At 40.3% G+C, this 16012-nt stretch overlaps 1 protein-coding gene across 5 annotated transcripts in view; it reads left to right on the plus strand.

Moving 5' to 3' along the window:
• Positions 1–13298, plus strand: part of stxbp4 (syntaxin binding protein 4) — a 53199-nt gene extending 39901 nt beyond the window's left edge. For 3 of the 5 annotated variants that reach the window (XM_056366402.1, XM_056366400.1, XM_056366403.1), the window contains 5 exons: positions 5139–5318; positions 6751–6870; positions 7131–7180; positions 10900–11036; positions 11213–13298. In XM_056366402.1, coding sequence (XP_056222377.1) covers positions 5139–5318; positions 6751–6870; positions 7131–7180; positions 10900–11036; positions 11213–11226 — 501 coding nt within the window. In that variant the 3' untranslated portion in view covers positions 11227–13298. The remainder of the gene's footprint in view (positions 1–5138; positions 5319–6750; positions 6871–7130; positions 7181–10899; positions 11037–11212) is intronic. The other 2 variants (XM_056366401.1, XM_056366404.1) reach the window with 1 other exon arrangement.
• Positions 13299–16012: the final 2714 nt, after the last annotated feature.

Consider the following 16012-nt stretch of genomic DNA (forward strand, 5'->3'; position numbering starts at 1 on the left):
GTCTCACTACAGCTATAAGGACGCTCTTTGACACAACACACTCTCTAACCCCAACCCTAACTTAAACCTGATTCTAACTTGAACCTGATTCTAACCTGAAACCTAAAACCAGGTCTTGACCCTCTGTCCTCTGAAGGTCTGTCTGTCACATCTGTGTGGTTTCAAACTGAGATTAAATCATCCATGAAACCTCATTTTAACACTGACTGTGTCCTAGTTCCACACACACACACACACACACACACACACACACACACACACATACACCATGTACTATTAATGTCTGTGCTTAGACATTAATGTACTCTCCTGTTTCCTGTGGTGATCTAACACCAGTGTCAGAGCTCCGGCAGTTTTAAGTGAACAGTGTCATCATCTACTGACAGTTTCCACTAGTAGAAAGTGAATTAAAGAGCCAATAATTCTGGCTTTAGATCAAGTCTTTTTAAAGCAGCGATCTGTAGGTTTCTGTTATTGCTACATAGCTAACATTAGCATTAGCAGCTTACCAGTCTAGAAGAAACGTGAGTTCAGCATCAAACTTCATTCCTTTACTCACCAACAGCTGAAAACAAACACCAATGTTAACTCTTGTGTCTATCACATCTTTTCTTCTACTGAAGTTAGCACGCTAACCAGTTAGCCCCGACCTGTCTGGTCACTTTCTGATAGCTACTCCCTACAGCCCCCAGTCTGCCCTAAAGACGTATCGCTGCTCAGAGGACGTATTAAAAACTCTTGTACTATAAAGACAATGATGGCTGAAGCTGTCGTCAGCAGACCATCACACCCACCTGCTTCCGACAAGAAACCATGTTCAGCAGCAGAGAAAACTTACAAATAGTCCCTTTAACAGATAGATAGATAGATAGATAGATAGATAGATAGATAGATAGATAGATAGATAGATAGATAGATAGATAGATAGATAGATTCTGCTGAAACCTTGCTAAGCTAAGCTAAGCTAAACTAGCAGGTCAAACAGAGACACTTTGGGTTGTGTCAGTAAAATGCGAGCTGCTACAGTTTTATATTTTATAAATTCGGGATGGATTTCATGGTTTGGGAGCGTCAGGCAAACTGATGCGGCCTTATTGAGAATCCAGGTATTATTGGTAATCGAAGAACTCAGATCTTATAGTTCATTAAAACCATTAGTCATTGGTAGAACCATTAATTAATCCTGGATTCAAAATTTATCTTTGGTAAATGTGTTCTCAATATATAATTACATTTACTTAAAGTTCTTAAAGGTGAAGCTCATTCAGTTAGTTATTGACACTCTGGGCTTCCTTAGATAAACACACACACACACACACACGCGCACACACACACACACACACACACACAATTTTAGAATTGCACGTAGTGAAGGTGACAGATGGACTGCTCCCACTCCAAGTGTATGTATGTATGTATGTGTGTGTGTGTGTGTGTGTGTGTGTGTTTGTGTGTTAATTCTCACTACATATGACAGCACCACAGGAGGAGAGCCGAGGCTGCCAAAGTCACTCCTGTCCGTTTCCCTTTCGGCTATGTGTGTGTGTGTGTGTGCGCGTGTGTGTGTGTGTGTGTGTGTTTCCACCAGAGCTGCACAGTCCTCTAAATTTGCTATTTTAGAGAAATGGACATTTTTTAGTTCTCATAGTAACAGACAGTCATTGTTAATTTTAGGAGAACATGTGTCACAAACTGACGGAGCAGAGGATCATGGGTATCAGTAGGTGTCATTTAGAGCTGTTCACCAGACCAAACCAAACTGGTTACCATAACATAAACCTGTAATTATGTATGTATTTCTGTTCTATTTATTCCAGACTGAATGAGAAGCCTTTAACATAATTTACGGCAGTGTATTGACTTATATGGAAGTTTATTGTTTAAAGCAACATATCAGCTTATCATGTTGTAACAAAAAAAAGTGTTTTAATGAGATACATTGTGAAATAATGTGATAAAATGATCCTGTATATTGCAACAAACATTTCTTGTAGTAGTTAAATCATTTGTCATGTAATAATGATAAGAAAATATGTCATAATTAGATGAAAAACATTAGAATAGATTTGGATTTTGTAAATCATTTCTGTTATTGCAGCAATGCTGAAAATTTAACATCTGCTTGACTCCATCTGCTAAAGAAGATCATTCGACATGATTGAAAACTCGCTACTGAATGGACCTTATGGTCAGATTGTTATCTCCAAAAACTGAGATTTGAACCTCAAACTAAACTTGTGCATATGTTGCAGTTGCACACAATAAAATATTGGTTTGAAATTAGTCATTTTAAGTCAGAAATGACTGAATTCAGGGAAAAATAAATGAGTTGATTAAGTGCTAAAAGGTATTCAAACTTATTTGATTTCTCCCGGAGAAACAATACATGGCCAAAAGTATGCACACGCCCTGACACTCCCTCCACACAGTCTGAGATTGTGACACCATGGTCATTATCCTGCTAACCAGTCTCCTGGTTTCAGTCTTCCTCCAGATGTTGAACCTGCTGCCTTTACAGCATCAGTGAGGTCCGACACAGATGTTGGTAATGAGGTCGGATCAGGTCCAGTACATTTAATGGGGTTGAGGTCAGGGCTCTGTGCAGACCAGACCTAAGACATTGTTTTATTCTGCAGCATTCAGATTTGTCTTCATTGGAAATAAGGGGCCTGAACCAGGAAGAGTAAAGTATGTGGACTGGCTTTGAGGAGTCGTAGTGACCCTGTAAACTGTTAAGTAACAGCACTAATACTGTAAATGTTGTGTCAGCCTCTGTGTCTTCACTGGTAATAATGCTGAGTTATTCTTCTTCAGTGTACGGTTGTACGAGGCAGCGTAACAAAACTCCCGACTCTTTGTGGTTGTAAAGCCTCATTATCTTTTCCTGCCTCTGAGGATCATTTTACTGTCAGCGCTGCAGGAGCTCCAGTGTTTATTTCAGTGCTGGGGGGGGGCTAGGAGTGGTTGCTTCCTTGTCAAGAGGGGTTACGGTATCTAATTGTTGCGGGTGTCTGTTTCACCGCCCTGAGAGTTATGCAACTTCCACACTGAAGCTGGTTTTCCCTCCAGGCCTCACACGCTCACTGAAGATAAGCTGGAGCTTTGATGGAGTCAGGGTTGACCAAAGACCCAACACTTCCTTAAATGTGATTAAAAAGGATTACAATCCGCAAAGAATAGGAAATTAAACATTACATGTATGTGAAAAAACGCCATATTATTTTAAGTTATGTTACCAGAGTCAGAAACAGGTTTCAAGGAGGAAGGAATTTGCTTTCATGTTGTGCTACAATAAAAAAAAATTGAAATATATTGAAATTGAAATTGAAAATACCTTTATCATGTTTAAAAAGAAGAAATTAAATGACCACAATATGATTAAAGACTAAAGAAAAGATTAATGTTAACGCAAATTAAAATGAATTATTAGTTCTTTACAACGCTGATGTTATATTTAACCCGTTATAAGGCTTCCTATTTTATGCATGACTTGACATACAGAATAGTCTAAATGAAGCCGAGGTAAAATAACAGAGGCACGAACATGATAAAAATATTTTTTTAGTCTTTTTTGTCTTGTTTTTCATGCACTGCTGTTGTAACATAAGCAAAATACAGCTTGTCATGGTGGAGTGGGAATTTGAGCAGATGTTACTCCACCCACACCCCACGCTGTCCACTGCTTGTTGTTCCTGTTCAATAATTGACTAAATATCAACAGAAAATTCATTTACAACAATTTTGATAATAATGAGTTTATAATGAGTCATTTATAAAACAGAAATGTCAAATATTCTCTGTTTGTAGCTTCACTAATGATGAAGTTTTTCCACCATTTTTGCAATTAGAAGATAATGATAATGAAATAAATGTAAGTTAGAGTCCTGATAGGAGATATAAAGTACAAAGATACAGTAGATGTGACAGGAAACAAAGACGCTACCCATCCTGTAGTGTCTAGTTAGTATGTTTATCATCACTCTGACGGACTGTGGCCTGTAGAGGTGAAAACAAACAATGGAAGCAAATTCCAAGAGAAAAGCGACGACCTGCCAGCAAGCAGCGATTGTTTAATGTTTTGCAGGAACATTACTCATATTGCGCTGTGACAGTTTAACAGTAGATTAAATGTTTCCCAAGATATCTGAGTGTTCGTTTTATGGATGACTTTGTCAATCTGTTGATCCGGGTCTTAATCGTCATTAAGATTTGTTCATGATCCCCAGAGGATGAACGCTACAGACGTTAGTGATCCTCTGAGGATGATATCTGTGGTTTTGAGTGAAACATCTGAACAACTGTTGAATGGATTATGGTGAAATGTGGTTCAGAGATTCTTGGTCCACTGAGGATGAACTGTAATAACTCTGGTGGAGTTTCCCTCTGGTTCCATCTTCAGGTCAGGACATCATCATCATCAGGACTTTGGTTCATGACTAAATACCTGCAGAACTATTGACATTCCAATCAGCCTCAGATGTATTTTGTGTTTGATGCTAACATGGACATGGTAAACATTATACATAAGTACAGACTCTTAGTCTGGTTTATTTCTGGATGAGACTGATTTCAGGTTTGTGATTGCGGAGGGATTTTCTTGTATGGACGTATTCAGTCATTAGATTTTGAGAAAATGAAGAATTGGTGATAAAAATAACATTTATTGCACAAATTAGTAATTTTAGGAGTAAGTTTTTAGTCATATTCTCTTGTTTTGTTCAGGAATGAATGAAAAAACAGGTTCACGTTGTTTCTTAAGTTCCTCACTCTGCAGGATCAACACAATAAACACATCGGTCCTTCCTTTCTTGGTCTCCAGGTAGATGCTACTCTCTGGATGTTGGTAACCTTATCAAAGGTAGAAATATTCTGAGAGGTGACAGGTCCAGGTGAGTCCTGCTGATTCAGTCAAACGTCCATGAGGCTAAAAGCAAAGAGCATCACACTAAATCACCCTGACACCAAGAATTCAGCATCAGGACTCCAGCACCTGGAAAGAGTTATGAAAGTTAAGAGGGTCTGAGAAGGCACTGAATGCATCGCCGAGGCCCTGCTGTTCATTTGTTGAGCTCTGACGGTAAATCTGTCTTCTTCTTCTCCTCCTCTGTCCTTCCTCTTTCCCCCATTCCTCTCGACAGGAAGTAAAACTGGGAGCAGAGGAGAGTCGGGCCCTGAGGACTCGGATCCAGCTGGCCGAGGCGGCCCAGAAGCAGGCCAGGGGGATGGAGATGGACTACGAGGAGGTGATTCACCTGCTGGAGGCCGAGATCGCTGAGTTGAAGACTCAGAGGGTGGAGCAACCAGCGCAGATCAATAAGGTGACTGATATGACTGGCGGGTGGAGTCAGATACACTGATTGGTCAGAACCAAAGTCCAAGTCGACTGTGTTCAGTCTTTGTCTTCGGTTCGATTCAGTTCATGAGACAAACAACCAAGTGTTGGTTCAGACAAGCTCCAGATGATCCATGTCTACATTTTATGGACATGCCCCCTCTGGTGGTCAGACAAAAAGGAGTCAGCAGGTTTCAAGCAAATGTATAAAGTTTTGTGAAAATACAATGTTAATCACTGCAGGTTTGTGTATATATAATTAAACTCTGACGTCTTAACTCTGATACATCATGGAATTTCTTCTTCTACATTTGTGTCATTTTAAACGAATGGATGGAAACGTCTTCGTTAGTGAAGTGAAAACGTTACGAAGACACAAAGACAAAACATCTCAAAGTGGATTATCATAACGGTAATGATGGTCTGCGACAACACCAGGTGTAAACACAAAGGCAAGATCGCATCATTTATTATATGGACTGACATCGCATCTTAACACCAGGTGTAAAAAGGTGAATAAGATAATGATACAGATAAAACGTTAAGTAAATTGAATATTTCTCTCTGCATGTTTTACCTTGTGAGATATGGAAAAGTCACAAGAAGCTAGATTAATATATTTGCAGTGACCTTCCGTGTTATCTTCCTGATGATTTCCCAACAACCCTCTCCGACTCCAACTCCCCGCCCTGGCCCCTCCTCCTCCTCTCCTCCATCAGCAGCAGCAGTGAATCTGGGTCAGTGCCGCCTCCCTCTCTTACGCTGCCATTCTCCAACAGGTTATTTTTATAGTAATCTGGCTAGCAACCCGCAGGTCAGCTGCGACAGGCTCGAGGCGACAGTGAAGTGATGGCGAGCGGCGAGCTGAGTTTGAGTCCACACTGAAAGGCGGAGATTTTATAAATGAGCCCATAGTGAGCCCACATGTATCTGCACTGTTAAGCCTCATGTCTCATTAGTTACTGAGCTTTATTTGTTTTTTCCATCAGTTACAAGCAATTAACCACCGTCAGCATGTTAATGGTCAAAATGTTTCAATCGGCAGATCAAATTATGGCAGATCACGTGATCACATCAAATGACCAGATTCATATTCTAAGGCCTTGGCAGTGTTGTTTACCTTAACATTCTGTCAGCAGCCACGAATGGAGCCTTATTGTAAAGTTTAAAACACATCATTATTTATTAATGAGTTACTACAAGGCTCCTTTTACCGGTTATAAAGGTAGTAACTCATTATTAAGATTAATGAGTAGTAATAATGCCAAATAGTGAGCCTGCATCAATCTATGAAAACTGTTACAACTATAAGGGTCTTCTTATTGCAGTCATGTATCTAGTATAATTTGACCCACAGAGACACAGTCATTGTTTGCACACTGTTGAAGAAGGTTGTTCCTTGTTCTTTTTGATCATAGCAGGAGGAGATGGAGGAGCTGAAGAAGAGGGTGGCTGTCCTGGAGTGTCAGCTACGGAAGAGCGAAGCTGCCAAAAAGGGCTTTGAGATGTCAACAGGAAAACTGCTGAGTTTTGTCGAGGTAAACTGACAAAAGCAGAGGAACTTTTATTCTGTAACCTGTCAACAAACCGAACACTGAAGGTCTCCTGCTAACAACAGCTGTGACAGATGTGACTCCTCTGAGACGCAGAGCTCCACTGTTTCAATCAGTGTTTCATCCTGCTGCCGCAAATACTCACTATAGCAGCAATTAATAAGCCGCTGAAAATGTTCCTCAACAGATGTAGAAAACCTTTAGTCACATTTTATTCTTTTCGTTTCTTTTCTCTGTTTCTGCAGAACGTTCAAGAGTTTCTGCTCGAAAGTCACGGACCAACCAAGAGTTACAGGTGTGTGTGTGTGTGTGTGTGTGTGTGATTAATTGACAACCTGCTGTTCATTAGCGACACGGTGGCTATGCTAATGAGTAGAATTGGTTAATGCAAGCTGCTAAACTGGTTGCTGTTGGCAACAACCAGCTCTTTATGTCATGTGTTTTATTACTGTATGTGCATTTACATCTGTGTGTGTGTGTGTGTGTGTGTGTGTGTGTGTGTGTGATCATTTATGTGTCTTTACCTGAATGTAAATTATACTGTACATTTATACAAACACAACCCATACAGAAATGTAATATATGACTTACTGTATGTGTCCCTTTATGAAGAGTGATATAGATTTCACCTATAAGGTGATATATTATTATCACATATATACATTCTCTGGATATATGAAGATATAAATTTATAACATATATGAAATGCCCATGGTACATTTTGTAAATGTACATATATAAAAAATATGAATATGATTAAAATAATTGTGTTAACATATGTTAACAATATATATTTTATTTATTTATGCAAGTTTATTAAAACAACATACATGTTAAGAAATCTATATGTTTATATATGTTTAACATATCTAACTTAAAGTTATTAATTAAATAATTAATTTTAAGAATAATTCTTGCTTTCTAATAGGTTCCAAATTTATTTTTTTAAATTTATATTTATATTCTATATGTATATATATATATATGTGTATATATATATATATATATATATATATATATATATATATATATATATATTCATATATGTAACTTCATATATTACATTTGCGTATAGGAACATTTTAGCGACTCGTGGTTTTCCACCCGTAACCCTGTTTCTATCTCTGTGGAAGTGAGGAGGGGGTCAAAGAGCCCCCACCCCCCACCCTGACCCTCTGCAGCAGGATTTCTGCACCTCTGGCACCTGACGGTTGTGGACAAACCATTCCAGACCATGGTCCAGACTGGGAGTTTCTCTCTGAGCTCTTCACTGAGCCTCCTAGGGGTCAGACCTTCCGGTCTCTAACACCATGAGCTATTTGGATATGTGACCCTCATTTCCTTGAACCTTTGGATGTTTACTTTGGGTCCTGGATCAAATCCAGACTCACAAAACTGTCCTTTAACTCCCTGAGCCATCTCACTCTCTTCCTTGTAGCCTCTTAGTCTTTCCTCCGGGTGCAGGTCCTCCTGAGGATTAACACCCTAAACACGTCTGACAGGTCCTGTTCCCCTGGTGCTGATCCTTCGCCCACATGACCGAAGGTGGTCTCAGCTTCTCATTTGGACCGAACCCAAAGAGTCTGAAGCTCTGAGACCCGACACCTTAGTCAGAGTCACATAATGAGGGATCCTGCAGAGAGTAGAGCCCATTAGCCCTGCTTGACAGACACACACACACACACACACACACACACACTCGGTGGTCCAGCTTAGCCCACTTCAACCCAGGTGGGACAGCAGTTAGCTCCTGTTAATGCCTGCCTGCAGCGCGCAGCAGCGTTATGAAACGTCTCAACTTGCAGAGAGAGTGCGAGGTCGGCGTGTGTGCTCACAGAGATGGCGACATCATCATCAAATTACGTGATCAACAATGACACCACTGAAGAAGAAAAAGAGAGTATGTGTTCTGAACTTCAGTTTCTTGAACAATCAGTCGTCAGTGAGCCTCTCCTCTTCCTCTTCTTTATTTACATTTCTTCCCTCTCTCCTCCATCTAAACTTATCTTTCCTAAGTTTTTCCCTTTTTTTCCATTTTCTTTGCTTAGTGCCTTCTTTTTTCTTTATTGCTTCCTTCTTGCCTTCCATATATTTTTCCTTCTTTTTCCTCCTTCCCTCAGTTTTTTTTTTTTCTTTTCTCCTTTCTTTCCTTTTCTCTTTCCTCCTATGTTTCCTTCATTCCTTGTATGGTTCCTTTTTTCTTCTCTCCTTAAGTTATTCCCTTACTACATATTCTGTCTTTCTTTCTATGCCTCCTTCCGTCCTTCTTTCCCTCTTGTCTTGTCTTCTTTCCTACCTTTCCTCCTTCCTTTCTTTGTCCTTAGTTTTTCTTTCTTGATCTGGAAATGAGATCTTCACTCATCTGGATATTTGAAAGTTGTTAAATGAACCTTTATTAATAACTAATAAATCAGGACTTTGTAATGAATGTCTCATGTGGATCGGAGCCTGTGTTGTCTCCTCATCTCGGTTTTGTTCTGATCCTTGTGGTCGGTAACGTGGCGTTATCAGCACCTTCAGGCCAGTTGTGTAAGTCTGATTCTGTAAATCAGGTCAATCGGTCATGTTATTAAGTCACCCAGCGATGACACCTCCTGCCAGGCCTCCTTTTATTCCAGTCCAGGTCAGTGGGACACCTCCACTCGTGTTTCATAACGGTGGGACCCCTGGTCATGTTGTGTGTTTTTCTTCACCTGTCCATGTGCATCTAGGCCACTCGTAAGCTGAAATGTGGGCCGGGGGGGGGGGGGGTTCACTGGGGGTCGCAGGCAGGAGGTATTTTTCCTCTTTGTCAGAAATAAATGGCTCTTTGCTGCCAATTCACTCCCAGGAGATGACGTCTTTCATGACTCTTAATATTACTCTCATTAAACCCAATAAAAGAAGAGGTTAAGAGGAAAGAAAGTTTCCCTTAGGTAAGGATGGGCAGGAAATTTCATTGTGGCAGTAATAAGCTTTGTTCATCCTGTGTGTTTAGAAACGACTGTGTTTCCTCCGGTGACATGGTCGTTTCAGCAGCTTAACAAAGTGTTTTTAACTCACTTGATAGTTTATTCATCAGGCTGTGGCAAACCGATGAGTGTTATTTAAAGCTCTCGCTGCAGAGAGTGTTGGGTCCTCCAAACCACTAAACTGTCAGGAGAGGCTCTCCTGGTGACTGTAATTAAAATGATGAATTTATTTCCGCAGCAAAATTGGTTTGAAAAGGCAAAAGGCATAACAAGTTATTCAAATGGAAAAAGTTTAAAACATGGAAGTTAGACAGAGTTTGGGGCACACACATACTTCAGGGAACAAAGTGAAGGTAAAAGTCAGACAAAAGATCCACACTCTACTGAAAGCTCCTAGAAAAGTTAATTTAACAGAGATCTTCATCAGGCATCATCAGATCTTGTTTTAAATGAGTCACACGTTTTTATGCAGACAATCCAACAATATACCTCAACAGGAAACGGTGTGCGACTTTAATTCTGTCTTAAACTGAGAAAAGCAGTGGTCCAATGGGTTAGATACAAAAACTGCTTGATTCAGTTCAAGGAAAGGTCGTGGTTTGGGTTAAAATCAGCACGACCTTTGTCATCATGGGAACAATAAAAAAACTAGAATCACCTCCTCCTGCCTCCTCCACTCAGACTAGTTTCAGGTTGCAGCGCTGTTTATCCAGAGTCATATAATATATTAATCATTTGTGTGAAATTTTGTCATATCTGTTGTTTGAAGTCTTGAGTAATGGCTAAAAAGTGTTCTGTGAGGTCACACAGACCAAAATCTAATCAGTTTGTTCTTGAGTCTAAGTGAATGTTTGTGCGAAGATTTGAAGAAGTTCTTTCAAGGTGTTACTGAGATTTCCTGTCCACGAGAAGAGACAGATAGACAACCTGAAAATAATATGGCGTCCGGCTCTGACTGCTGCCGGCACAGAGGAATAAAAATGAGCAGGCCACACCCATGAGGGCGTGGTAATCATGTAGTTCTACTCTGTCTCTGCTGACTCATCCTTCTCTCTTCTCGCAGCTCTGGAGATGTTAAAGTCGGGGCATCGTCTCAAGGCCTCCCCTCTCGCTACAAGAAGAGTCCGTGGACGGCGGCCACGCTGGCCCAGGAGGCGAAGGACCTCACACGGACTGTCAGAGCCATTCTGGAGGTGGACTGTAAGTGATCGCCTCCACGCATGCAGGTCCGCATGTCCTCCACCTCTTCCTCCTCCTCCTCCTCCTCCTCCTCTCTGTCTCTGTGCTGCCCTGCATGCGACTCCCACCGGATGAAGCTAAAAACCAAACTGCTCCTGCCAACCTGCCGTTGTGAGTGACTGTCCTCCCCGTTTCAGTGCTGACCTTCTAGAGGACCCGACTGTTGGAGAACAAAGTCGGCGAGGCTCTGAGACGTCAGCAGGAGCTCAACAGCCAACCATGAATTCTCTTCCCTGACAACTCCTCATCTCCTCAGTACCTGCTAGCAACGGACTCATGTCTTATCTCTGCATGAAACACTGTTTTGTTTCTGTGAAGCATTTATCACTGCACATCTGCTGAATAGTCACTGAACTGTGGCTTTGTTCCGGTGTTTTCACCTGCGTACATCAATGTACAAGTTCAAACATGGAAGCTGTTTGTCACTTTGTCAGTTTTGTCTCATGAGAAACGTTTATGCAGGTTGATACACTGGAAGGAGACCGCTGTAATGTTGGGTTAGGACTTCCTGAACGTTTAACAGTTTGGTCCATTCAGCCTTGTAATCATGTGATGAGAAAAACAGAGTAACATCATCAGGTCCACCTGCTGAACCTTCAAAGAAATTACAGCAAGAATTGATCGTCCAGGACTCAATGATCAGTTTATTATTAATTTTACGACTGAGTTTCAGGGAGGTCTCTCTTAAATTTTCTTTAACTTTTATTCTTGAAATATTATGAATTATATCTCAAAATACAACTTTTCTCTGAGAATAATACATTTTTTTCTTAAAATATTTAAATTTTATTCTGAAAATGTCCAATTATTTCCCCTTATCAGTGGACATTAGCACTTATAAATGTTAATAAGTGGTTTCAAGATGGAGTTTGGTCCAGTTGGCCAAACAGTCCATTGAAGAGGTCTCCCTAATGAATTAAAGATTAAAGGACCTATATGTAAGTTTTGCTATTGCTACATAGATAACATTAGCATTAACAGGTGTTTACTTACCAGTCAAGAAGAAACGTTGCAAGCGGTCTCGAGCAGTGGAAATGAACCCTCTTGTTTTGCTTCTATTGCCAATACTTATTTTCTTCTATTGGAGTTAGCATGCTAACCTGCAAGCCCCAGCCTGGGTTGGCCTGTATCATCACTTTCCAATACCAAATCACTGTAGCGCCCAGCCCTGAAGAGGTGGCATGTATTATAACCTCTTGGCTAGCAAACGCAACGATGGCCAAAGCTTTTGTCAAGTCTAGTAAGTAAACGGTTGTTATTGCTAACATGAGCTATGTAGCAATAGCAACAACTTACAAATAGCTCCTTTAAAATTGCCAATAAAATTGGTATCAAAACACTCGTCACATAGTAATGTGAGGCATGGTCAGAACTGTCAAAACTTTGGTGTAGTCCTTTGAATATGACTTAGTTTACCTTCCTTTAAATGGTCTCTGTAGCATCAATAAATACCTTCATTTAAGAAGCAATAACACTATAACACATCAATGTTACGATATCATAGGATTGCCATTTACCGTAGCAGGTGCTCTCTTCCGGAGCGACTTACTCCATTTAGAAAACACCTCACTGTAGCTCTGTCAGTTATCTGATCAATGTATAGCTTTATGTTTGAGTGGCTGAACGCTTGTGTTCGTGCAGTAGATTAGCCAGCGAAGCAAATCCTGGAAATATCATCAAACAGTAGAGGAGGAGAAATCCTGAAAACCTCACTCACCTACAAACACAAGGTCAGGAAGGACGAAGGAGCTTTGACGTTTCAAACAGGAAGTACAGCCAGCAGAGTTCTGATACCAGCAACGATGTAAGGGCAGCTCTGGCCTGATTGGACTCTTTAGACGCTTTTGTCATGTTTGGAGATATTTGCTGTAAATCCTTTGTCTTTTTTTGGAGTAAATATTCGGAAACAAACTGTCCACATATCCTGAGTTCTTCTTTGTGAAGAGGAACAGCCACTTCAAGCTCAAACTGGGTCAAATTCAGTTTTAGTGTCTGGATTATTTTGACTGTAGCTGCAGGAAAAGTCTCAATTTGTTTAGTCTGATGAACAAACTTGTAACTGATATAATGAAATGAAAAAAGGTTAAGAAGCTGTTGTTCCTTACCAGATGGGGCTTGTTTGAAATGCAAAGACTAAAAGCACTAACCTTATGTCAGAAAACCAAACAGGAAGTTTACTGTGAAACTTATTTTTTTGTTGTATTAAAAAAACCCTCCTGCTCAGCTGACTCTCGGAGCTTGTGTCCTTGAACGCACCACCAAGAATTTTTTGTGAGTAGCCTGTTAACATATGTGTGTAAGGAAGTCTGTAGTTTTCGTAGTGTACCAAAAATCAACCTGAACAACCACACAGGTCGTTTTCTTCAACCCTCTGATACGACCCATAGGAGTGGACCTTTGTTGTCATGGTTACAGTAAAAAAAACAGGGACTGTTCCGTCAAGGGTGTACCTACCTTCATAGCCATGGTTACCATAATAACAGTGATGACTTTGTTAGGTTTAGGAAAAGATAGTGATTTGTGTTAAAATAAGTACTTAACATTAGATGATCTTTGTTGTCATGGTTACAATAATAACAATGAATGGACACGGATAGTAGAAACAACATGGGAATCGAACAGCGCTCTCCTGTATCATATTCATCCATCCACCACAACCTCCTCCTGACATGGACTTTGTCTCTCTTTATACTACGTCACCCCACTTTGCCCTTTGCTCCTGTCATAATTACTATGACCATTAGATGTTGCCTAGCAACAAAACAACTATGGGTGATAATAACCTGCTGCACAGATGAACTGTGGGCTCGTTTTTTTACGGGAGGGCAGTCTCCAACTGAAACCAAAACCCAGGTCAAAAACTTTCAGCACATTTATAAAAAATGATCAGAGGTGATGTAAGGTCTACATGGTTTATAGCTAATTAGCTAAATGCTACATCACCTGATTTGTCCTTAAAGACCTTTGTGAACTATTGTGAACTAACTCTATTGGCCAACAGGGATGATGTCGCTTACAAATACACAGAGTCACAGGTAGTTATTGAGGCCTGGTAGAGTGGAATTTTTTTAGAAAATATACAGAGCCCACTGGTAGTTTAGTGGAACTGGAAGTTCTAGTTCTGGAACTTTTCCAGAAAATACACAGAGCCGGGAGGTAGACCAGGGTGGCCTGGTAATTTGAAGAATGTCCAGTGATTATACAGAGTTTTAGGTTGTAGTTTCTGACCTGGAGGATGGAGTGTTTTCAGGAAATACACCGAGGTGATGGGTAGTTCAGGGACCTAAAGTGTGAAACAGCAATTCCAGAAAATACATGAGAGTTCAATAGCTGAGAGTGTTCAAACCCAGCAAATACACAGAGCCAGGATGTAATTCAGTGACATTGTGTTATGAGTTAAGTGAGCTTGACAATCAAGGAGAATATTGTGTCTCCAACAGATACACAGTGAAGGTCCTAGGAATTTGGAGCAGCTCCAGAAAATACACTGTGTCAGTTGTTAATCCAGGGGGTCTGGGACTATAAGGATTCCCCAGCAAAAACACAGAGCCGGGATATAATTCTGAGGCTCTAGTAGATCGTTCAGAGTGTTAGAGGTGCAATATCAATACTCAGATCCAGATGTTCCCAGGGCCATGGAAGTTCGGAGCATATACACAGATGTGTGTTGCTCTTAGGGGACAGACTGACGCTCTCATGTTGTGCTGCATGTTGAGTCTGATTTATACTAGTATCCAGATCTGGTTTGTTTTCAGGAGGCAGGATGTGGGTTTTGACACAGACGCCTAATTTCCCTCCATCAATGCGTCGGTGGGACGTGGGCGCAGTTACATAATTAACAGCCATGATTCAAGAGCAGAGACGTGCTCCATCATTCACAATGTCCTGGTCGAGATAATGAAGAGAGACGAACAAAAACCCGAATCACAGCAGCAGAGAGAAAGTAGGTCAGTGTGTGTGTGTGTGTGTGTGTGTGTGTGTGTATGTGTGTGTGTGTGAGATACAATTACAATCACCCACTCACACACACACACACACACACACACACGCACACACTGTGCCCAACAGACTGCATGATAAACAATCAGCAGGGGCTTCAGACTGAGCAGTCTCACTCGGTTCAGTCATTTGTCGTTTGCAAGGAGAAACTCGGACACTGTTACCATGACAACCATGATTTACATTCATATGCATCAATCTACTATGCTCTATACAAAATACATTTCAGGTTGTCTGGGTTGTATTTTTCTTTTCCACAATAAAACATGTTTTCAACCTGAGGCCGGTTCATGTTACAGCCTCTGAAGTCTTATTTGAATTTATTGAAATGATTAAAAATGACTCATCGCTCAGAACATTTAGAAACAAGTGGATAAAACCTGTCGACTGTGACCTTTAAATGTTTTTACAGTGAGCAGAAACAGGGCTGCTTCTGTCTGCATGTGTATGTGACATGTACAGCTTCAACCAAACTGATGAAATTATAATTCGAGCTGGAGCATAACTATGTGATTTCATCATCAGATCATACGTGGTAAAAGTCCCTTAAACTAACTTTAAAATTACAAATCCCTTAAATTAAACTGCAATAACCTTAATTAATAATAATAATAAAACTTTGTAGAGCACGTTCATACAAAAAGATGTAATGAACTGAATTTCAAATAGATGAAACAGATGAAAAAGACATGTTTAAAATTATGTTTAAATTAAATTATGTAAAGAAACAAAATAAAAGATGTTTAAAGTAAGATAAAATCAAATGGAGTCTGGTGTTATTGTATATTTGTTTTATTCTCAATAAGAAAAATCTAGAACATCTGCCTCAGCATTAATAAATAACATTACATACAGCAGGTGAGGAAAGTGTTACTCTGAAACCTTCAGGTAGAGGACTAGAGGCTGCAACAGCTGATTGATCTCAGGTGTGTCAGCTG

This window comes from Seriola aureovittata, chromosome 21 (assembly GCF_021018895.1).
Source record: "Seriola aureovittata isolate HTS-2021-v1 ecotype China chromosome 21, ASM2101889v1, whole genome shotgun sequence".
In the NCBI taxonomy this organism is placed as follows: domain Eukaryota; kingdom Metazoa; phylum Chordata; class Actinopteri; order Carangiformes; family Carangidae; genus Seriola; species Seriola aureovittata.